Source organism: Moschus berezovskii, chromosome 23 (assembly GCF_049115385.1).
Source record: "Moschus berezovskii isolate FMDL1 chromosome 23, NW_MosBer_1.0, whole genome shotgun sequence".
NCBI lineage: Eukaryota > Metazoa > Chordata > Mammalia > Artiodactyla > Moschidae > Moschus > Moschus berezovskii.
In genome coordinates, this window is record NC_142482.1 from 42,479,012 (window position 1) to 42,497,369 (window position 18,358).

The 18,358-nt window shown below is 43.2% G+C and overlaps 1 protein-coding gene and 3 non-coding genes across 4 annotated transcripts; all 4 read left to right on the top strand.

The window, feature by feature from the left end:
- Nucleotides 1-4,570: 4,570 nt before the first annotated feature.
- TRNAK-UUU (transfer RNA lysine (anticodon UUU)) lies at nt 4,571-4,643 on the top strand. Its single transcript has one exon. It is a non-coding gene; the product is annotated as a tRNA-Lys (tRNA).
- Nucleotides 4,644-8,890: 4,247 nt separating this feature from the next.
- On the top strand, nt 8,891-8,962 carry TRNAM-CAU (transfer RNA methionine (anticodon CAU)). The gene has a single exon. It is a non-coding gene; the product is annotated as a tRNA-Met (tRNA).
- A 2,065-nt stretch (nt 8,963-11,027) lies between these two features.
- POM121L2 (POM121 transmembrane nucleoporin like 2) lies at nt 11,028-14,120 on the top strand. The gene has a single exon (XM_055406938.2). It carries the CDS (start codon nt 11,028-11,030, stop codon nt 14,118-14,120), a length of 3,093 nt encoding a protein of 1,030 aa, XP_055262913.2.
- Nucleotides 14,121-16,342: 2,222 nt separating this feature from the next.
- TRNAI-AAU (transfer RNA isoleucine (anticodon AAU)) lies at nt 16,343-16,416 on the top strand. Its single transcript has one exon. It is a non-coding gene; the product is annotated as a tRNA-Ile (tRNA).
- Nucleotides 16,417-18,358: the final 1,942 nt, after the last annotated feature.

Sequence of the window (18,358 nt, forward strand, 5' to 3'; positions counted from 1 at the left end):
CAGTCAAGCAAGATAAAATAATAATAGTTTAGCCACTAAAAAAAAAGTCAAGGACCTTTACTTTCTCCTCAAGGGCTGTAGATAATATTCTGAAATGTGTCCTTTGAGCTGTTTTGTAGAAACTGAAACTCCCCAGGTGGAAGAAGTTAACTGTATTCTGCCCACAAGCACATAGACCCCAGACCATTTGGAACCAGAAGGTTGATGATGTTAACCTCCCGGTTACCTCACCACCAACAAATCAGAAGCGTGTCCAAGCTGATCATGAAGAGGGAATTCATAAGGCCTGGACTCCATCTTAGGCCTATTCATGCTGATCATGCTCGGCCACCTCTCCAATGGACCCTGAACTCTGTGCTTAGTGCCTATGGAAACGACAACAGAAGGATAAGACCCCCTCCAGACAGGGGAACCTTGAAGATTGTATCCAGGTTACTCATTGCCTAAGAGAAAACATACACTGATCACCCCTGCCTCTGGACAGGTCATAAATTTTTCTTTACTTATCGGAATGTAACCTCGGGCTTATTGATTATTGGCCAATTGTTTAACTGTTTGAGCACATAACACATGAATGATGGGGTTATTGGGATTCTATTTACCCTTCCTTTGTTTATATAAGTCTCAAGGAATTTGGAGTGGTGGGTTTGGACATGTACACATGGGGTATAAAATATTTTCACAAATGCTGGTCGGAGTCCTTGGCTAAGATGAGACTCTGCCTTGGGCCCGCCGGTGTAATAAACTGCCCTCCACTATCTGCATTGTCCTTCTGAGTGAGTTTGTTTCCCGGAACGCCTGGCTACAACAATCACACACCCCACAACCCTCCTCCCTCACCTTCTCACCTTGTCTTTATTTTTTTATGTTTTTTTTTAATTGGAGGCTAATTATTTTACAATATTATATTGGTTGGTTTTGCCATACATTGACATGAATCGGCCCTGAGTGTACATGAGTTCCCCCTCCTGAACCCCCCTCCCACCTTCCTCCTCCCTTTATCCTCCCTCTGGGTCATCCCCTCACACCAGCCCCGAGCATCCTGTAACATGCATCGACCCTGAACTGGTGATTCGTTTCACATATGACAACATACATGTTTCAATGCCATTCTCCCAAATCATCCCACCTTCACCCTCTCCCACAGAGTCCCAAAGACTGTTCTATACATCTGTGTCTCTTTTGCTGTCTCGTATACAGGGTTATCATTCGCATCTTTCTAAATTCCATATATATGCGTTAGTATCACCTTGTCTTTAAAAACCTTCCCTGAAAGCCAAGTCATCTGGAAATCCAGACCTTTTGAGCACTAGCTACTTGTATTCCTTGCTTGGAACCCTTCAATAAATGCACTTTCCCTTCACTACAGCCCGATGTCAGTAAATTGGCTTTACTGAGCACAGGCAGGTAGACTCAAGTTTGGTTGATAACACCTTATCCAAGTAGAAGGTTGAAGTATTTCATTATGGGGAAACTGATCAGTCCAAAATAAAAGACTATAGGTTCCAACATTTGGGGGATCCACTAAGGGAACAGCTACCCAGTCCAGTATTCTGACCTGGAGAATTCCATGGACTACAGAGTCCAGGGGGTCACAAAGAGTTTGACACAACTGAGCAACTTTCACTTCATAATAAAACAGCCAGATCCCTGCCCAGTAATCCTGCAGTGAAACCTATTATTCATCACAAAACCAGTTAGCTTTCACTCAACATATTAGTACTCACTCCGAAGTATGAACCTATAGTGAAGAACCACTAGATATCCTGATATATAACCCTCCTTTATTCTCTGAGCTTAATGTTTCTTGCTTTTCTATCCTTGACTGAGAATTTGAAAAAAACAAAACAACAACAAAAATGCAGGTTTGTCATTGGAAAACCCCAAGAATTATTTTTCGTGTCAAAGGAATAAACTTCCCCCTTTTTCAGTCTTTTTCCTTTTAGACCTAGTTTCTGCTCTTCTTACATCAAAGGTAAAGCAATATTGGCAGTCATTCATAAAGAGAGATTAGGTAAAACTCTTCCTTTGTGCAATTCAAAATTCCAAATCTGATGGGAAAGTTTATTTGAAATACATTTAAATACCTCCTAGTAGCCTTTGAAATAATAGTTTAAATGTTGCTTAAATAGTTTTGTCTTCCTTCAGGAAGAGATGGAAAGGCTACTGGTGTGAAAGAGCATCATTCAAGAATAATGTAATCAAAGAAAAAGGAGTAATCAGCCTGTCAGATGGGATGATTTGATAAAAGGCTAACCTATAGAACTTAGAGGAGAAAAATATGCAAATGAGCACAGATTAAGAAAAGAAAAACTCTTATCAAAAGAGAGATGGTCTTTCAGGAAATCTGTGACAAAACTATTTAAGCAACATTTAAACTATTATTTCAAAGGCTACTAGAAGGTCCTTATTTATATTCCATATGAAATATTCTGAGTATTTTCAGTTTCATTATCTTGTTTCCAATATAGTAGCTTTTTTTTTCCCCTCCTAGCACTGGACTCATAGTGAATTTGTATTTTTATGTCTAATATATGGGAAGCCTAGACCTAGAGCCAAGAAATCAACACTAGAGCAGCAGGACATTTTCAAAGAAGATTCCTCTGAAGGAATAAAAGTGGAAGAAATTGCAAAGAGAAAGATTATATTGGGAGAAACCTGGAGGCCAGTTTAAGAACCAGCACCTAAACAAAGAGAAATATCTGGGAAAAGATTAGTCACCTTCATGAAAATTTCTGCCAAAGAAAGTGATACAGAAGGTAATGAATTTGGGGAAAATTTCAATGAAACATCAATACTTGTTTCAGAGTGGAGTGATACTATTGAAGAGCATTGCCATGAATGTGGTACACATGGAAATATGTTCAAACAAAACTCAGATTTAATTATACAAAGTAAATGTGATTTAAAGAAAACAAATGTAGTGGGAAAACCTTCAGAGAGGTTTCATTCATTCATACTTTCATTCAACATCATACTGGAGAACGACCTTATAAACGTGATGAATATGGAAAGAGATTTAACCAGAGTTCCCATTTAACAAATCACAAGAGAATCATGCTGAAGAAGAAATGTGATGAATGTGGGAAGGTTTTCAGTTATTGTGCAGTCCTTATTCAACATCAGAGAATTTATAGAGGGGAAAGCGCTGAATGCCTTGCAAGTCTGACTACCATGGAAACCTTTCCCAGGGAACCAGGAGGACTATGAACACTATCAACGTCCTAGAATGACCACATAGTTTAGTGGAAAGAGCACATGTCTGGGTTTGGCAAGTCTTGGATGGCTCAGAGGTTAAAGCGTCTGCCCCCAATGCGAAACACCTGGGTTCGATCCCTGGGTCGGGAATCTCCCCTGGAGAAGGAAACGGTAACCCACTCCAGTATTCTTGCCTGGAGAAACCCATGGACGGAGAAGCCTGGTAGGCTACAGTCCGCAACGGGACAGATTCTAGTTTAGTTCCATTACTAACAAGGTCTGTTCGTTATTTTGGGGTAACAAGTTATTTTGCTTGACTTCTTTAGACCTTCATTTACTCACCTGAGAAACTGGAAGACCTGATTAATTGGTATTTAATATCCACATTTATTGTTTTTATTACAAATGCAGGCTTCTGTAGATGTGGTTCTTAAATTGTGACTTATTTACATCAAGTGTGATGCAATGAAAATATAGGCCACATGCCGTATGATTTTGTATACAACTTCATGGAGAAGGGAGAATGACAAAATTCCACATTTACTTCTATTACCTCCTCCATTAAAGGGTTTTTCAAATTATTATCTGTTTATCATGCCTTGGTTATGTGCAAATAGATGCAGATTATCACAATCCACAGGAAGTATTTTTAATATTCAAAAGAAATAACATCAAATTTCAATATTTATACCTGTATTTGGTACAGAGAAGCATGGTAAGAAGATCAAGAAAAGACTAGATGAAAAATGTTGTTGTTTTGGGATAAAGTTCTGTGAGAGACATGGATTAGAAATAATAAATTGAAGGAAATAGGAGATTTCTTTTCTTTCTCAATAGATGTTGTGCATGTGCTGTCACTTAAGTCCTGTCTGACTCTTTGTGATCCTATGGACTGTAGCCTGCCAGGCTCCTCTGTCCATGGGATTTTCCAAACAAGAATCCTGGAATCGGTTGCCAGGCCCTTCTCTACCCAGGGATCGAACCCATGTCTCTTTACATCTCCTGTAAAGAGAGATGTACCAATAGATGTTGGTAGGTGTTAAGTTATTATAGTTTTAAAATTCCTTTGATACAAGTCATTATATCCTTCAGCAAAAATAGAAATTTATGAAGAAAAATGTTAAGTGTCCACTGGAAAAAATGTGAGGGGAAATAAATTTGTCAGAATTATCTTGTGTGTGTGTGGGTGAGTTTGGTCATGCTCAACTTTTTGCAACACTGTGGACTGTAACCCTCCAGGCTTTTGAGAATATTGGAATTGGTTGCCTCCAAGAATATTGGAATGGGTTGCCATTTCCTTACCTTAGGGGATTAAGAATGGCCCCAAAGTTGAGTTGTACAAGGGAAACAAAGTAGTCCAAGTATTGTGAGAGCCTGGGTAGCTCAGTTGGTAGAGCATCAGACTTTTAATCTGAGGGTCCAGGGTTCAAGTCCCTGTCCAGGTGGGAGGTTTAAGTGCTTAGAGAATACTGGTTTTTTTATCTCAAGGAAAATTTGGCTTAAACTTTGACCACTTTCACCTGCTCAGAGTGAGGAAACACCAAGAAGTCAGTTACCTTCAACCTTAACCAGTAGCTGAGATTTGATATTGTGTTTTAAGCAGAAGGAGATCTTAACAGTTCTTAATAATGGAGACTTCCTGAGGAACACAGTATAAAATGCTTAAGTGAAGTGAAGTGAAGTCACTCAGTCTTGTCTGACTCTTTGCGATGCCATGGACTGTAACCTTCCAGATTCCTCTGTTCATGGGATCCTCCAGGCAAGAGTACTGGAGTGGGTTGCCATTTCCTTCTCCAATAAAATGCTTACAGCACATGAAATATAAGAAAGCTATCCCTTTAGACTAGGGTGTATTAGAAAAGGAACTGGAAAGTATATTTGTTGAGTAAAGTATTCACTGGGTCTGGCTAGATTTTCAGTTATTCTCTCTCACAACTGAACTGCTTAGTAGATGGGAAAGCCCTGCACTAAGCCATGGTAATGTCACATTCTAATGATAAACAGAAATGGTAGGAAATTATTTCACAAACACTGCAATTTAATCTTTAGGTGAAACGCTCACCCTACCCAAAAATATTGGCATATTTTACCATCCATTTCTGCATCCATTGTATCAACAATTTTGTGTTGATACAATTTCTTACTCAGTGGATTGTATTTTTCTTTAGAAATATATATTTCCTCCCTCCATCTCTGTGAAAGGATTGTACTTCCCATTTGAAGATTATATGATGGTTTACATAGAAAATCTTAAGGAGCTAAAAGCAAACAAAAATCCTCCTAGAACTAATAAGTATGTTTAGCAAAGTCACAGAATACAAGATCAAAATAGAAAAATCAATTGTATTTCTATATACTAGCAATAAAAAATGGATACCAAAATTAAAATACCGTGTTTTTTTTTTTTTAAGTAAAGAAGCACTTAGATAAAAATCTACCCAAACATGTGAACATGTGCCTGCTGGGAACAGCAAAACTACAGAATTCTGATGAAAACAAAGACTTAAATAAATGGAGAGAGATTCTGTGTTTATTGATCATAAAACTAAACATAGCAAAGAATTCAACTCTCCTGAAAATGATGTACAAGTTTAACATAATTTAACATAATTCCTATCAAAATCCAAGAAAAACTTTTTTGTAGTTATAGACATGACTATTCTAAAATTTATGTGGAAAATCAAATGAGTTAGAATAACTAGAATGATTTTGAAAAACAGGAATAAAGTGGAAGAAATCATTCTTATGATTTCAAGACTTATTGTATAGCTACAGTAATAAAGAGTGTACATTAATTGGAAGAGGGATAGATAGAAACAGTGTAGAGAATACAGAAAGCACCACATGTAACTACATCTAAATCATTTTTTACAAAAATGCAAAAGCAATTCAGTAGAGGAAGAAAAGTCTTACTCTTTTCTCATGATTGTGGGAGAGCAATTGGATACCCATTTTATCCAAATTAAAAGATGCTTGCTCCTTGGAAGAAAAACTATGATAAACCTAGATGGCATATTAAAAAGCAGAGATGTAACTTTGCCAACAAAGATCTGTCTTGTCAAAGCTATGGTTTTTCTAGCAGTCATGTTTGGATGTGAGAGCTGGATCACAAAGAAGTCTAAATGCTAAAGAACTGATGCTTTCGAACTGTGGTGCTGGAGAAGACTCTTGAGAGTCCTGTGAACAGCAAGAAGATCAAACCAGTCAATCGTAAAGGAAATCAACCCTGAATATTCATTGGAAGGACAGATGCTGAAGCTGAAGCTCCAATACTTCAGCTGATGTGAAGAGCTGACTCACTGGAAAAGACCCTGATGCTGGGAAAGATTGAGGGCTTGAGGTGAAGGGAGTGACAGAGGATGAGATGGTTGGCTGGCATCATCAACTCAATGGACATGAGTTTGAGCAAACTCCCAGAGATAGTGAAGGACAGGGAAGTCTGGTGAGCTGCCATCCAAGAAGTCACAAAGAGTCAGATACAAATGAGTGACTGAACAAGAATTGGATATCTATAGGCAAGAGAAGCAAACCTCAGCTTATATTTCATATTTTATTTAAAAATTAACTGAAAATGCTTTATAGATTTAAAATAAAATATAAAACCATAAAACTTTTGGAAAAAAATGTGAGAATATTTGGGGGACCTGGTGCTTGATGGAGAGATCATAGGCATAACACCAAACACACAGTCCATAAAAGACAAACTTGATTAACTGGATTTCATCAAAATGAAAAACTTTCACTCTGCAATAGACTCTGCTGAGAAAATTAAAAAAGAGTTATAGATTGGAAGAAAATATTTGCAAATAACATATCTGACAAAGACATATCTAGAATACACAAAGACCTCTCAAAACTCCTTTTTAAAACAATAAGCAATCCAATTAGAAAATGGGCAAAAAACATGAAAGGACATTTTACCAAAGAGGATATACAAATGGGAAATAAGCACATGAAAAGATGTTCAATATCACTAGTCATTTAGGAAATATAAATAAAGACCATGATGAGATATCACTACACACCTATTATAAGAGATAAAATAACAAATGGTAACAACTGCTAAAGGTTGGCAAGAATGCAGAGAAATTGGAGAATGCAGAGAAACTGGATTTGTCATACATTGCTTATGGGAACGTAGAATGGTAAAGCCACTCTGAAAAACAGTTTGTCAGTTTCTTAAAGATCTAAACACACACCATAAAGTGGGTGAAGTCGCTCAGTCGTGTCCGACTCTTTGCGACCCCATGAACTGTAGCCCACCAGGCTCCTCCCTCCATGGGATTCTCCAAGCAAGAGTACTGGAGTGGGTTGCCTCAGCAATTCCACTCCTAGGCATTTATCCCAGAACAATGAAAACTTATATCCATACAAACCTGTGTACATTATTATTTATAGAAGCTTTATTTGTAATAGTTCAAAACCTGAAAACAACCAAAATGTTCCTTAATAGGTGAATAAGTTAAAAACTGGTATATAGCTATACTATGGAACACTATTCAACAGTAAAAAAAAAACAAAACTATCGATACACAAAACCTCAATACATTATCTTTGCAACTTCATGTGAATTTATAAGTATTTATAATAATTTCATATGAATTTATAATTATTATTTCATTGGAATAATGTATATATTGTATAACATACACACTTTCTCTTCCTTATGGACTTGGCCATGTGGCTTAGTTTGACTAATGAAATGCGGTGGAAATGTCCAGTCTACTAGAACAGAGAAGTCTTCAGCTTACAGTACTACAGATAAAAGTCTTTTTACCTTCCAGATGGGCCCTCTCTAGAGTCGTCACAAAGGCAGCTGCAAGCAAGAGCTGTGTTCAGGAACTTTCCAAAAGTTCTGCTCTCTAACATGGGAAAAAGAAGGGCCTATCTTTAAAAAAAGAAAGAAAAAAAAATCATTTTTTTAAAGTCGAAACGACCCCAAAAGAGATGCAATCGAAATTGTGACGCCCGTGTAATAATTTGAGCAACAAATTGAGTTAACTTTATTGCAGGAGCACCGTCCTTGGGAAAATCTTGCCCCCTTGCAAGCGAATAAAGCATCTTTTATTCAAAGGATTGTCTGTGAGATTTTAAACAAACAACACGTGTTTAACATGATTCCTGTCTGATGGCACCAGAGTTGGCTACACGACTTTCGAGATTCTCCCCGAGAAGGGTCCATCCTGAGGTTTGCTCCGCGGGCGCTTCCTCTGCTCTTTCTGAGCCGCTAGAGGCTCCAGGCAAAGAACCCGCCTACCGATGCAGAAGACTCAAGACATGTGAATTCGATCTCTAGGTCGGGAAGATTCTCCTGGAGAAGGAAATGGCAACCCACTCCAATATTCTTGCCTGGGAAATCTCATGAACAGAGGAACCAGGTGGGCTACAGTCCGTGAGGTCGCAAAGAGTTGGACACGATTGAGCTCGCGTGCATGCATACATACATAGCGGCTTCGGGGAGGGGGAAAGGTACTGGGGAGGGGGTACATTGATAAGCTTGGTCACTCTTTGGCAGATTGGAAAATTGCAGATGTGGAGGTGATGATCCGAGGTCATCTGATTATGGAAGAGCCGATCTTCCATGTGTATGGGACAGAGCGGGGAGGCGGAAACCAGGATGAAAGGAAATATATTTAGCACAAACGGTGATATAATCATTGAAAGGAAAAACAGTGACAGTTCTTAAAATGTGAGCAGAGTGGCGCAGCGGAAGCGTGCTGGGCCCATAACCCAGAGGTCGATGGATCGAAACCATCCTCTGCTAAGGCGGTTTTTTGCTGCTGCTGCTAAGTCACTTCAGTCGTGTCCGACTCTGTGTGACCCCATAGACGGAAGCCCACCAGGCTCCCCCTTCCCTGGGATTCTCCAGGCAAGAACACTGGAGTGGGTTGCCATTTCCTTCTCCAATGTATGAAAGTGAAAGTGAAGTCGCTCAGTCATGTCCGACTCATAGCAATCCCATGGACTGTAGCCTTCCAGGCTCCTCCATCCATGGGATTTTCTAGGCAAGAGTACTGGAGTGGCTTGCCATTGCCTTCTCCGATTCTCCCACTAGGCAATTCCAAAACTCTTCTTATCTGAAGTGGCACACTACTCCGAATTGTAATATTCCTTCCGTCCCTGGTGTCCAACAGAAGAGCAATTGAAAATATTCTTTCTGTCTAGGTGGTCTTATATATTGTATGTGACGTCATGGAGGAAGAAGTGATAAATTCCATATTTGTTTCTGTTACATCTTCTAGTGGGAAGATCTCCTGGAGAAGGAAATGGCAACCCGCTCCAGTATTCTTGCCTGGAAAATCCCATGGACAGAGGAGCCTGGTAGGCTACAGTCCATGGGGTCGCAAAGAGTCGAACATGACTGAGGTTTTTCAACTTACTATCTACTTAAGATGTTTTGATTGATTGCATTCTATTAGTAAATGCAAATATAAATTAAACCCCAAATTTACTTATAACAGATTTGTGGTATCACTAAATATTAAAATTTCAGATTTCGATGTTCGTATTTGTTTAGTACAGACTAGTATAGTAGGATGATCGAATAAAGACTTTAAGCGTAAACATACATTATATTGGCATAAGATTCTGTAGAAATGCAAGTTCAAGGAGAAAGAGATCGATGAAGTGGGAAATGTCTGGACCCATTTTTGGACGGCGTAGATTTTGAAGGGAACCCTTTGTCCGAGTTCCTTAACTTAGCCTTGAAATGATCTTTCTTCAAAGTGTTGTCTTCAATCCATGCCAATTTTATTGTTAGAAGTTGTTCTAGAAATTTTAAAACGTTGTTTTTTAATTTCTCAGAATGTTAGTCCCTTAGTTCACCCTGGCTTAGTCTGAATATTTAGCCTCAAATTAAATCTCCCACTCCTTTAGAGTGAGGTCGCTCAGTCGTCCCACTCCTTTGCTCCCCTCCAAAAGCCTCGACCGCACTGGGCTAGGTGAGAATCGCGAATGAAGAGCTAGTCTGGGTGGCTGAGCTAGCGACTGAGCCAGGTGCCTGCGGAGCCGCTCAGGTTCGCGGTTGGCAGACAGGTAATCCCTTTGGCTCTGTCCGAAGCCTCGAGACCCCTCCAGATTGCTGCAGCGCCTGTAGAAGCAGTACGAACAATCGGAGGGTAAGCCGGATTCAGTCTCTGGGAGGCGACCCTGGATGGTTGGGCTGCGTTGGGAGTTTGTCATCCAGGAGGCAATTACTGACCCCTACTGGCTGCAGGAACGAAAAGGCAAAGGAAAGAAGTGCGGGAATCCCCACCCAGCACATCCCTCTAGAGTTGCTCCCGGCTGCTGGCGCCAAGAATGCAGTCTGGTCCTCGCGTCCGAGTCTCCAGTCTTGCGCTCCCGCGAGCTCCCTCACCCCGACTCACCCTGCCGGGCTCGGACTGCACTCATTACTCCGACTCCAGGGAACAGGAGGGCGCATGGATTGGGCCCTCCGGCCGCTGCGGGAATCTGGAGACTCCGCGCCTGCCCAGCTCTAGCTCTGCGTGCCTGGGTGAACTCCGGCCGCGCGCTTCCTCTCCAATCCCTTTCCGCCTGCCGCGCGGCAGAGGAGAAAACAGAGGCCCGAGCGTCCAGCTTCTGCCTCAAAATAGCCGAGCAGGCCACCCCGACCGCCAACGTCCCGCGTGCCCTCTGTTTTCACCGGCTGCTGACTCTCGGATTCCGTACCTGGAGGATGTGGATCTCCCCGAGACCCTTGCTCTTTCCTCGTGCCGGGATGCCAACCGTCATCCGAACACTGCGCACTTCGACCGCGGCTGGGTCGTCGGAAACCTCGGAAGCGGAAACCCTAAATCCAAGTCACCGACTCCGCTTCATTGATCCGCATGGGCAGTTACCTGGACAAGCTGGGGCTTTCACCATCATCCCCAGCCGAAGGGTGCACAGACTGGTCGGAGAGGCTAGTGAACCGCCGGCCAACTCAGCCCCTTCATCAAGTCTACCGGATTCAGCACGTCCATCGTGCCCACCCTGCCCCTCGACACAGACCTGCGAGGAGGCCGCCGGACTGGGATCCTACCAACCCCACCGTGTGGATGGTCAATGAGGCTTGGAGGCGCTTTCCCATGAAGAGGTGCCAGAATTCCATCATGGGGCCTTTTCCCTCAGACTGGTGGGAAGGTTACTTCAAGCGGAGTATCTGGTCTCTGCGGCACCCCAGGGCAATATGGAGCCCGGTGACCATCAAGATCGGTCCTCCTAAGCGGACAGTGCCCCGCTCCGCTTCCCCAGCAGAGGTAATCAACTCTGCAGGGTCCTCGCCCTCTGAGAGGCTGCCAGACCCCTGTGCAAAGGAAACAGTGCTGAGAGCCCTCAAAGAGTGCAAGAAGGGGAAAATGAGGTTGGAAGAACCACTGTTTCATGAGAGCTTTGACTGTAAGAGAAGTATTCCAGAGACCAGACCATCTGCATTTAAACCTCTGGTGAAAGAGGGAGTCCTCACTTCTTTTGTGCCCAGGCCTGGACCTCTGAAGAGACGCCTCAACCCTTGGAGCTCAGATCACAGCTTGAGTAAGAGGCCCAGTTGTTCCTCCATGGACTCCTTGACCAGCACACACACAGGCGACTCCCTTAACTCCAAAAGAAATGCTATCACAAGCTCTTACAGCTCTTCTCTAGATTTCTCGGAACCTTGGAAGAAAAGTATTCCCAGTGCATCACTCCAGATACAAGAGTGGCCAGTAAAAAAGAAAGAAAAAGGTCATCAATCTCACTCTCCAGTCCCACTGGTATCAGACGAGTCCCCAGAAACATCTGGCAGCTCTGGACAGCAAAATCAGATTCCACTGCTTCCATCTAGCCCTGAAAACCTGCTATCTCTCACTCCACCTCCCCATCTTGGTCATCCAGTCCCTGAAGACCTGGCCTTAGGGAAGAAAGATGGACTCCAATCGAGCAACCAAATCAGAGAGAATACAACTGAGATCACCACAGACTCTGTCCCTGAGACTAGGTCTGCTATTCAGCCTTCTCTGTCTCTCACCCTGCCTTCTGCAGGCACAGCTCCAACCCAGGGCACTGATCCTCAGTTGGAAAGCTCAAATAAGTTACAGAAGTCTCCAGGTCCACCGGCCTTTCCACAACCCACTGGAGAGGTAATCAGTGCGGCCCACTCACCTCTGACAACAGCAAGCCTGCCAGCCCCACTTGGATGCTCACAGTCAGAGACCCTTTCAGGCATCTCTTTGGACTCAAAACCCCCAGCTACTTGCATCCACCTGACCCCTATTTCTCCCACATCACCAGTCACTGGCACCACACAGCTACCTTCGACTTCTCAGGCTGCTGCTCACCTAGACTCATCTGCTGTTATTCCTACAGCCACCGCTACACAAAGTACTTCGTTTAGACTGATGAGCAGCCCACCTCTCCATCCTCCTGCATCTGTGCCTCCTGTTGCAGGTTCTGCTGACCACATGTCAAAACCCATTTTGGGGCTCCCACCCAATAGTGAGACTGGGACCTCCTTATACTCTAGAATTTCAGTCACAGCTGCTCCATCTTCAGCTCCAGGTACCTTAACTCCCACTTTCAGGCCTATCTTTGGTAGTGTAAGACCACTTAAAACTATGCCCATGATAGCTCCTTTCTCTTTCAAGCAGGCCTCTCCTCCACCTACCCCTGCTTCTACCCATCTCTTCCATGGCCTGGTCAAGGCTACCTCTGTAGTCATGTCCACTACACCAGCCAGCACATCCAAAGACTCTTTTAAGCCACCTTCAGATTTTGGTGTAGTGAATGTTACCAGTACCATGGGCAACACTTACTCCATCCCTTCCACTTGCCACACTTTCCTTCTTGGGGCTGCCTGTGCCTTCAAGGCCAGTTTCTCCCCAGCTGCAGGCTTCATTTTGCCACCAGGCCAATGTCTTACCATTCCTACTGTACACACAGTCACTATCTTTAGCCAGGTTCTTCCCAGTGCTGTCCAAATATCCTCTACCAGGAGCACTGCCAATTTTAGGGCTAGCTCTCTGTCTGCTTCAGCCCTAGGAAACACCAACCAGCCTGCATTGTCATCCAGGATCTCCAGTTCAACCTCAGCATTCACAATTCCCTTGGGGTCAGGCCCAAGGCCACTTTTCCCACTATCCCTGGGAGCAACTCCCCAGCCTGCATTTGGGATTGCATATGGGCAGAAGCAAGGAGCCCCCCAACCTGCCGTTGGCCCAAGTTTCAGTAGCTCTCTCATTTTTGGAAATTCAACAGTGGCATCCTCAACCCCAGTGCAAACTCTGACTCAACCATCCTTCAACAGTCCCACTCAGTCAGCCTTTGGAGGTTTGGCACCATCAGCCTCCACCTTTCGCATCCCTTCCAACCTCCAGCCAGATGTTAACAACACTCCAATAGCTTTTCCCTTAGGTCAGGCTAATACAAATGGTTTTGGAGTTGTTACCCAAACCCACCGGACTGGGGCTTGTGGCTCAGTGTTTGGTAGCACAGCCCCAAGACCTTTTGACTTTGGGGGATTAGTAACCCCTATGGACTGTGGGGAGACTGGGGTCAGTGTGACTGCTCCAGATATGAGTTCCAACTCCAGAGCATTCAGCACTGGAGCAGTGCCAAGTGCGACAACTAGCACCATCACACCCTTGGGTAAAGGCTGGGGCCCAAAAAACCAGGGCCTGACCAGCCAGGGCACACCTTTTGCCTTGGGGAGGGCCAACATTTCTGCAAGAAAAACTATGTTTAGGGGCCCTTCCATAGTTCCCTTTTCTCAGAGCACTCCTGTCCTTGGACCAGTTAAGGCAGGCAGCAGTTTTGGCTTTGGGATGCATTCTTTACCTCCCCAGGGCTCTGTTGGAAAAGGATCTTTCAGATCACCGACCCCATCATTTTCCATTGGCACAAAATCAAAAACCTCAAGGAATAAGGAGCAAGGGCATTCTCGAAGGCATCATTCCCATAAGAAATAACCTGTGTTCCTTGCCACTCATACTGTGATATGGACCTCAGTGTAGTGAATTGCCTCAGCATCTTCTAAGTCTCTACAGCAAAAATATCTGAGATCTAAGGTGAGAGCTTTGCACATTCACCTTGTGGTCCTAATCTACATTCTAGAAGATGATGAAAGACTAAAGTATCAGTGATAATAGCAGAATGGAACTGAGTGGAACTAAATCTTCGGAACTGAACAGAGCCTTGCCTTCCCCTCCCTGCCCATTCCTTTCTGTGTCAAGGATGAGCTCAATCAGGACACTGCCTCTTGCTTTTTTTCTGGGAACAGACATGACAGGGAGGCAACAAGTACAGCCCTCTTGCAACTCTGGGAGGAGAAATAGATTCTTTCTAAATCTCAGACTTCTTTTATTTGGCCCAAAGAAGTGGTTCCTTTATCTGATTCCCTAGGATGACCGAGTCCTCACTGCTCTCATATTTGTTCCTCAATTTGTTTTTGTAGAAGCTTTTATTTTTTTAATTTTTATATATTTTTGGGGAAGCTTTTTAATGCAGTTTGACCTTGAATCCAACTTTTCCTTGAGGATCAGTGGTTAACCCATGAGAGTACCCACAGGAGGGTTGGGGAGAAAAAGACACAGTGATGCATTCTTGCTTCTGCTCTTTACACCATAGGTCATAATTCCTCCAGTATGAGCCAGAAATGCTCAGTTAGGGAACCAAAGCTTACACTTCATTTTTCTTTTAATTTGTATAATACCTTATATAGTCACCCTTTACATTCACATCTCTCCTAGCTGGGGTAGGTAGGGCAGTAAAACTCTTGGACCTGAGAAAAAAAGAGAAAAAGTACATAACCAGTGTGAGGTCTATGAGTAAGCCTCAACATATTCCTTAGCACTTATCATCCTAATGAAAAAAAAAAAGGCAAGAATGACTCCCTGAATACATCTATCTCCTGCTTTATGGATACCTTGAAAGAGACATAATTGGAAAAAGTCTTAAATTGGTTGATACAATAATAGTAAATTGTTGAAATGAGTTTATGGTATAGGAATTGCTATCCAACTCATGTCTATTCTGAGGCAGAGAGATACTAAGAAACTTGCCCAATCTCAACCAGTTAGTAAAGGTTAGATATGAGATTTAAACCCTCTTGGCTCCAAAGTCTGTGCTCACTTATCCCTCCCTATAGCAAATCACCAAAGTTAGAACTCTAACCCGGGTGTATATGACTCTAAATATTCATGCTATTTCACCTTTTAAAGACATTCCACAATCCAAGACTGCTGTCTTACGGAGCGGGGCAGGATAAGAGGAAAAGTATGAGACCTTTTCTACTGCTCTTTACTTGATAATTTAACATTTATATAGTGAATGTCTATGTGCCCTGTTTCGTGCTTTGCACCAGACATTCAGAGGAGATGGAAACTCCTGCTATGGAAATAATAATTTAGCGGGTTGATTGGTCAGTGAGTCAGTGATTTCAAAACAAATGACAAAGGCTAGGGGAATGTAAGCAGAAGACAGAAGTTCATCTTACCAAAGAAATCTTTGAACTCGATTTCTGTTTTAAGGTGTGTGTTCTGGGAATAAACTGGGGAAGGGTATCACAGACCAAAGACAAAACACCTGCACAGGATCATTCAGAAAACAGAGCGGATCTGTTGGTATAACTGTTTAAGGAGCCTGACATGCTTTGGGAGAAGCAGGGGCAGATCACAGATATGCTATAAACCATGTCCAGCGATGTGGATAGGGTTCCAAATACAGTGGAGAATCCTGGAAAGATTTTAAGTTCGGAAAAACGCAAGTTTGGGTTTATATTGCTCTAGTTGCCCTGTGAGGAAGGAATCAAATGGGGACAGACTGGAGGCTGGAAATGTGTGGTAGACTGTGGAGACACCAACAAACAAGACAGGTACACCTTCTGTCGAGGTAATTGCCTGGTTAACAATCACAATCAGAATAGTTTGAGCTAGGCCCCAAAGAAGTACGGTTCACAGAGGCCAAATGTTTTTCTTTTTTTCTCTTTTTCATTCGTAACTCCGAGATGGGGGAAGAGTGAAATAGGAACAATGTGAAGATTTTTTAAATTAATGGTAGTTTTTGGTTGTTTCGGGTTTTTGTCTTCGTTTTTTTCCCGGCATTCCCAGCCTCCCGCCTCCAATAATTTGAAGAAATCATTTCGTTTCACTTTTCTTTAACTGGATGAAGAGGAACGGCATAAACATCAGGTGGCCGGTTAGCTCAGTTGGTTAGAGCGTGGTGCTAATAACGCCAAGGTCGCGGGTTCGATCCCCGTACGGGCCAACTGGTATGAAGTGGTGATTTTGCTACACTTACACACAGATGAAAACTCTGGTCTCATATCCACTAGGGAGTCACAATATCTGTCTGAGAGATAAAGCTGGTTGAAATTCTTGGTTTCCCCGAAAGTATAAGTCCTGTAAAGAATCTGCCTGCAATGCGGAAGACCCGGTTTCCATCCCTGGAGCGGGAAGATCTCCTAGAGTAAGGGAATGGCAACCCACTCCAGTGTTTTTTCCTGGACAGTCCCAAGGACAGAGGAGCCTGGCGGGCTACAGTCCATGGGTCGTGAAGAGTCAGACACGACTGAGCAACGAAGAGCAGCACATTGAACCCCATCTACAGGGCGAAAGTGAGTGACCAGCAAGGAAAGTAGAGCGTCTTTGGGCATGTTTTTCCACTGGATAACTGATTCTGCAAAGAAACTGAACTTCTTGTATTGTATTCATCTATAAACAAACTGTGAAACCATCGATGCTTTCTACACTTCCACACTTAGGTTTTAACTAGTTCAGAAAAGGATGAAACAAGGTTTTTAAAATGACAGGTGAAAAAATTTATTAATATCAACACAGCAGTAAAGAAAAATGAACAGTAGCCAACAGTAGTTGGACAGTAGCCGGCCAGGCTCTACTCTCTATCGAATTATCCAGGTAGAGTGGGAAGCCATTCCCTTCTCCAGGATATCTTCCCCACCCAGGGATCGAACGGCGGCTTCTGACAAGACATTGCAGTCAGATCTTTACCATCTCAGTGAAAGTGAAGTCGCTCAGTCGTGTCCGACTCTTTACACCCCATGGACTGTAGCCTACCAGACTTCTCCGTCCATGGGATTTTCCAGGCACGTGTACTAGAGTGGGTTGCCATTTCCTTCTCCAGGGATCTTCCCGTCCCAGGTATCAAAGCCAGGTCTCCCGCATTGTAGCAGACACTTTACCCTCGGAGCCAGCAGGGAAGCCCTTTACCATCTGAACCACCAGGTAAAAACAGCTTTTTTAATCGTCTCTTTAGCAAACAGTCAAAGGTCCGTCTAGTCAAAGCTATGGTTTTCCCAGTAGTCATGTTTGGGTGTGAGAGTTGGACTACAAAGAAAGCTGAGCACCGAAGAATTGATGCTTTTGAACTGTGGTGTTGGAGAAGACTCTTGAGAGTCCCTTGGACTGCAAGGAGATCCAACCAGTCCTTTCTAAAGGAGATCAGTCCTGGGTGTTCATTGGAAGGACTGATGCTAAAGCTGAAGCTCCAATACTTTGGCCACATCTTGCGACGAGTTGACTCACTGCAAAAGACCCTGATGCTGGGAGGAATTGGGGGCAGGAGGAGAAGGGAACGACAGAGAATGAGATGGCTGGATGGCATCACCGACTCGATGGACATGAGTTTGAGTAAGCTCTGGGAGTTGGTGAAGGACAAGGAGGCCTGGCGTGCTGCAGTCGATGGGGTCGCAAAGAGTTGGACACGACTGAGTGACTAAACTGAACTGAATTGTCTCTTTACAAGAGGGAAACAGCTGTCAATGGCCAAACCTGGAACACTTAAAACTACAAATATTATGGTTTGGGATTATAATCCAAACTGCAGTGAAAAATACATATTCATAAATCCATATTGATACAAATAAATGATTGAAAATAAGTCAGTGAATACAACAGAAGGGATACTTTTCCTTTAAGAAAGAATTCCAGCTAAAGTAAGTGAATAATCCCCTGACCCACCCAAGACCCACCCCTGGAGCTTAATTCCCTCCCTTCTGGAATATGGGCCATACTCAGTGACTAGCTTCTAAATAGTCCAGTGTTAGTGTTAGTTGCACAGTCGTGTCTGACTTTTTGCGACCCCATGGACTGTAGCCTGCCAAGCTCTTCTGTCCAAGAGATTCTCTAGGCAAGAATACTGGAGTGGGTTGCCGTTTCCTTCTCCAATAGTCCAGTACGAAGTAGGAAAA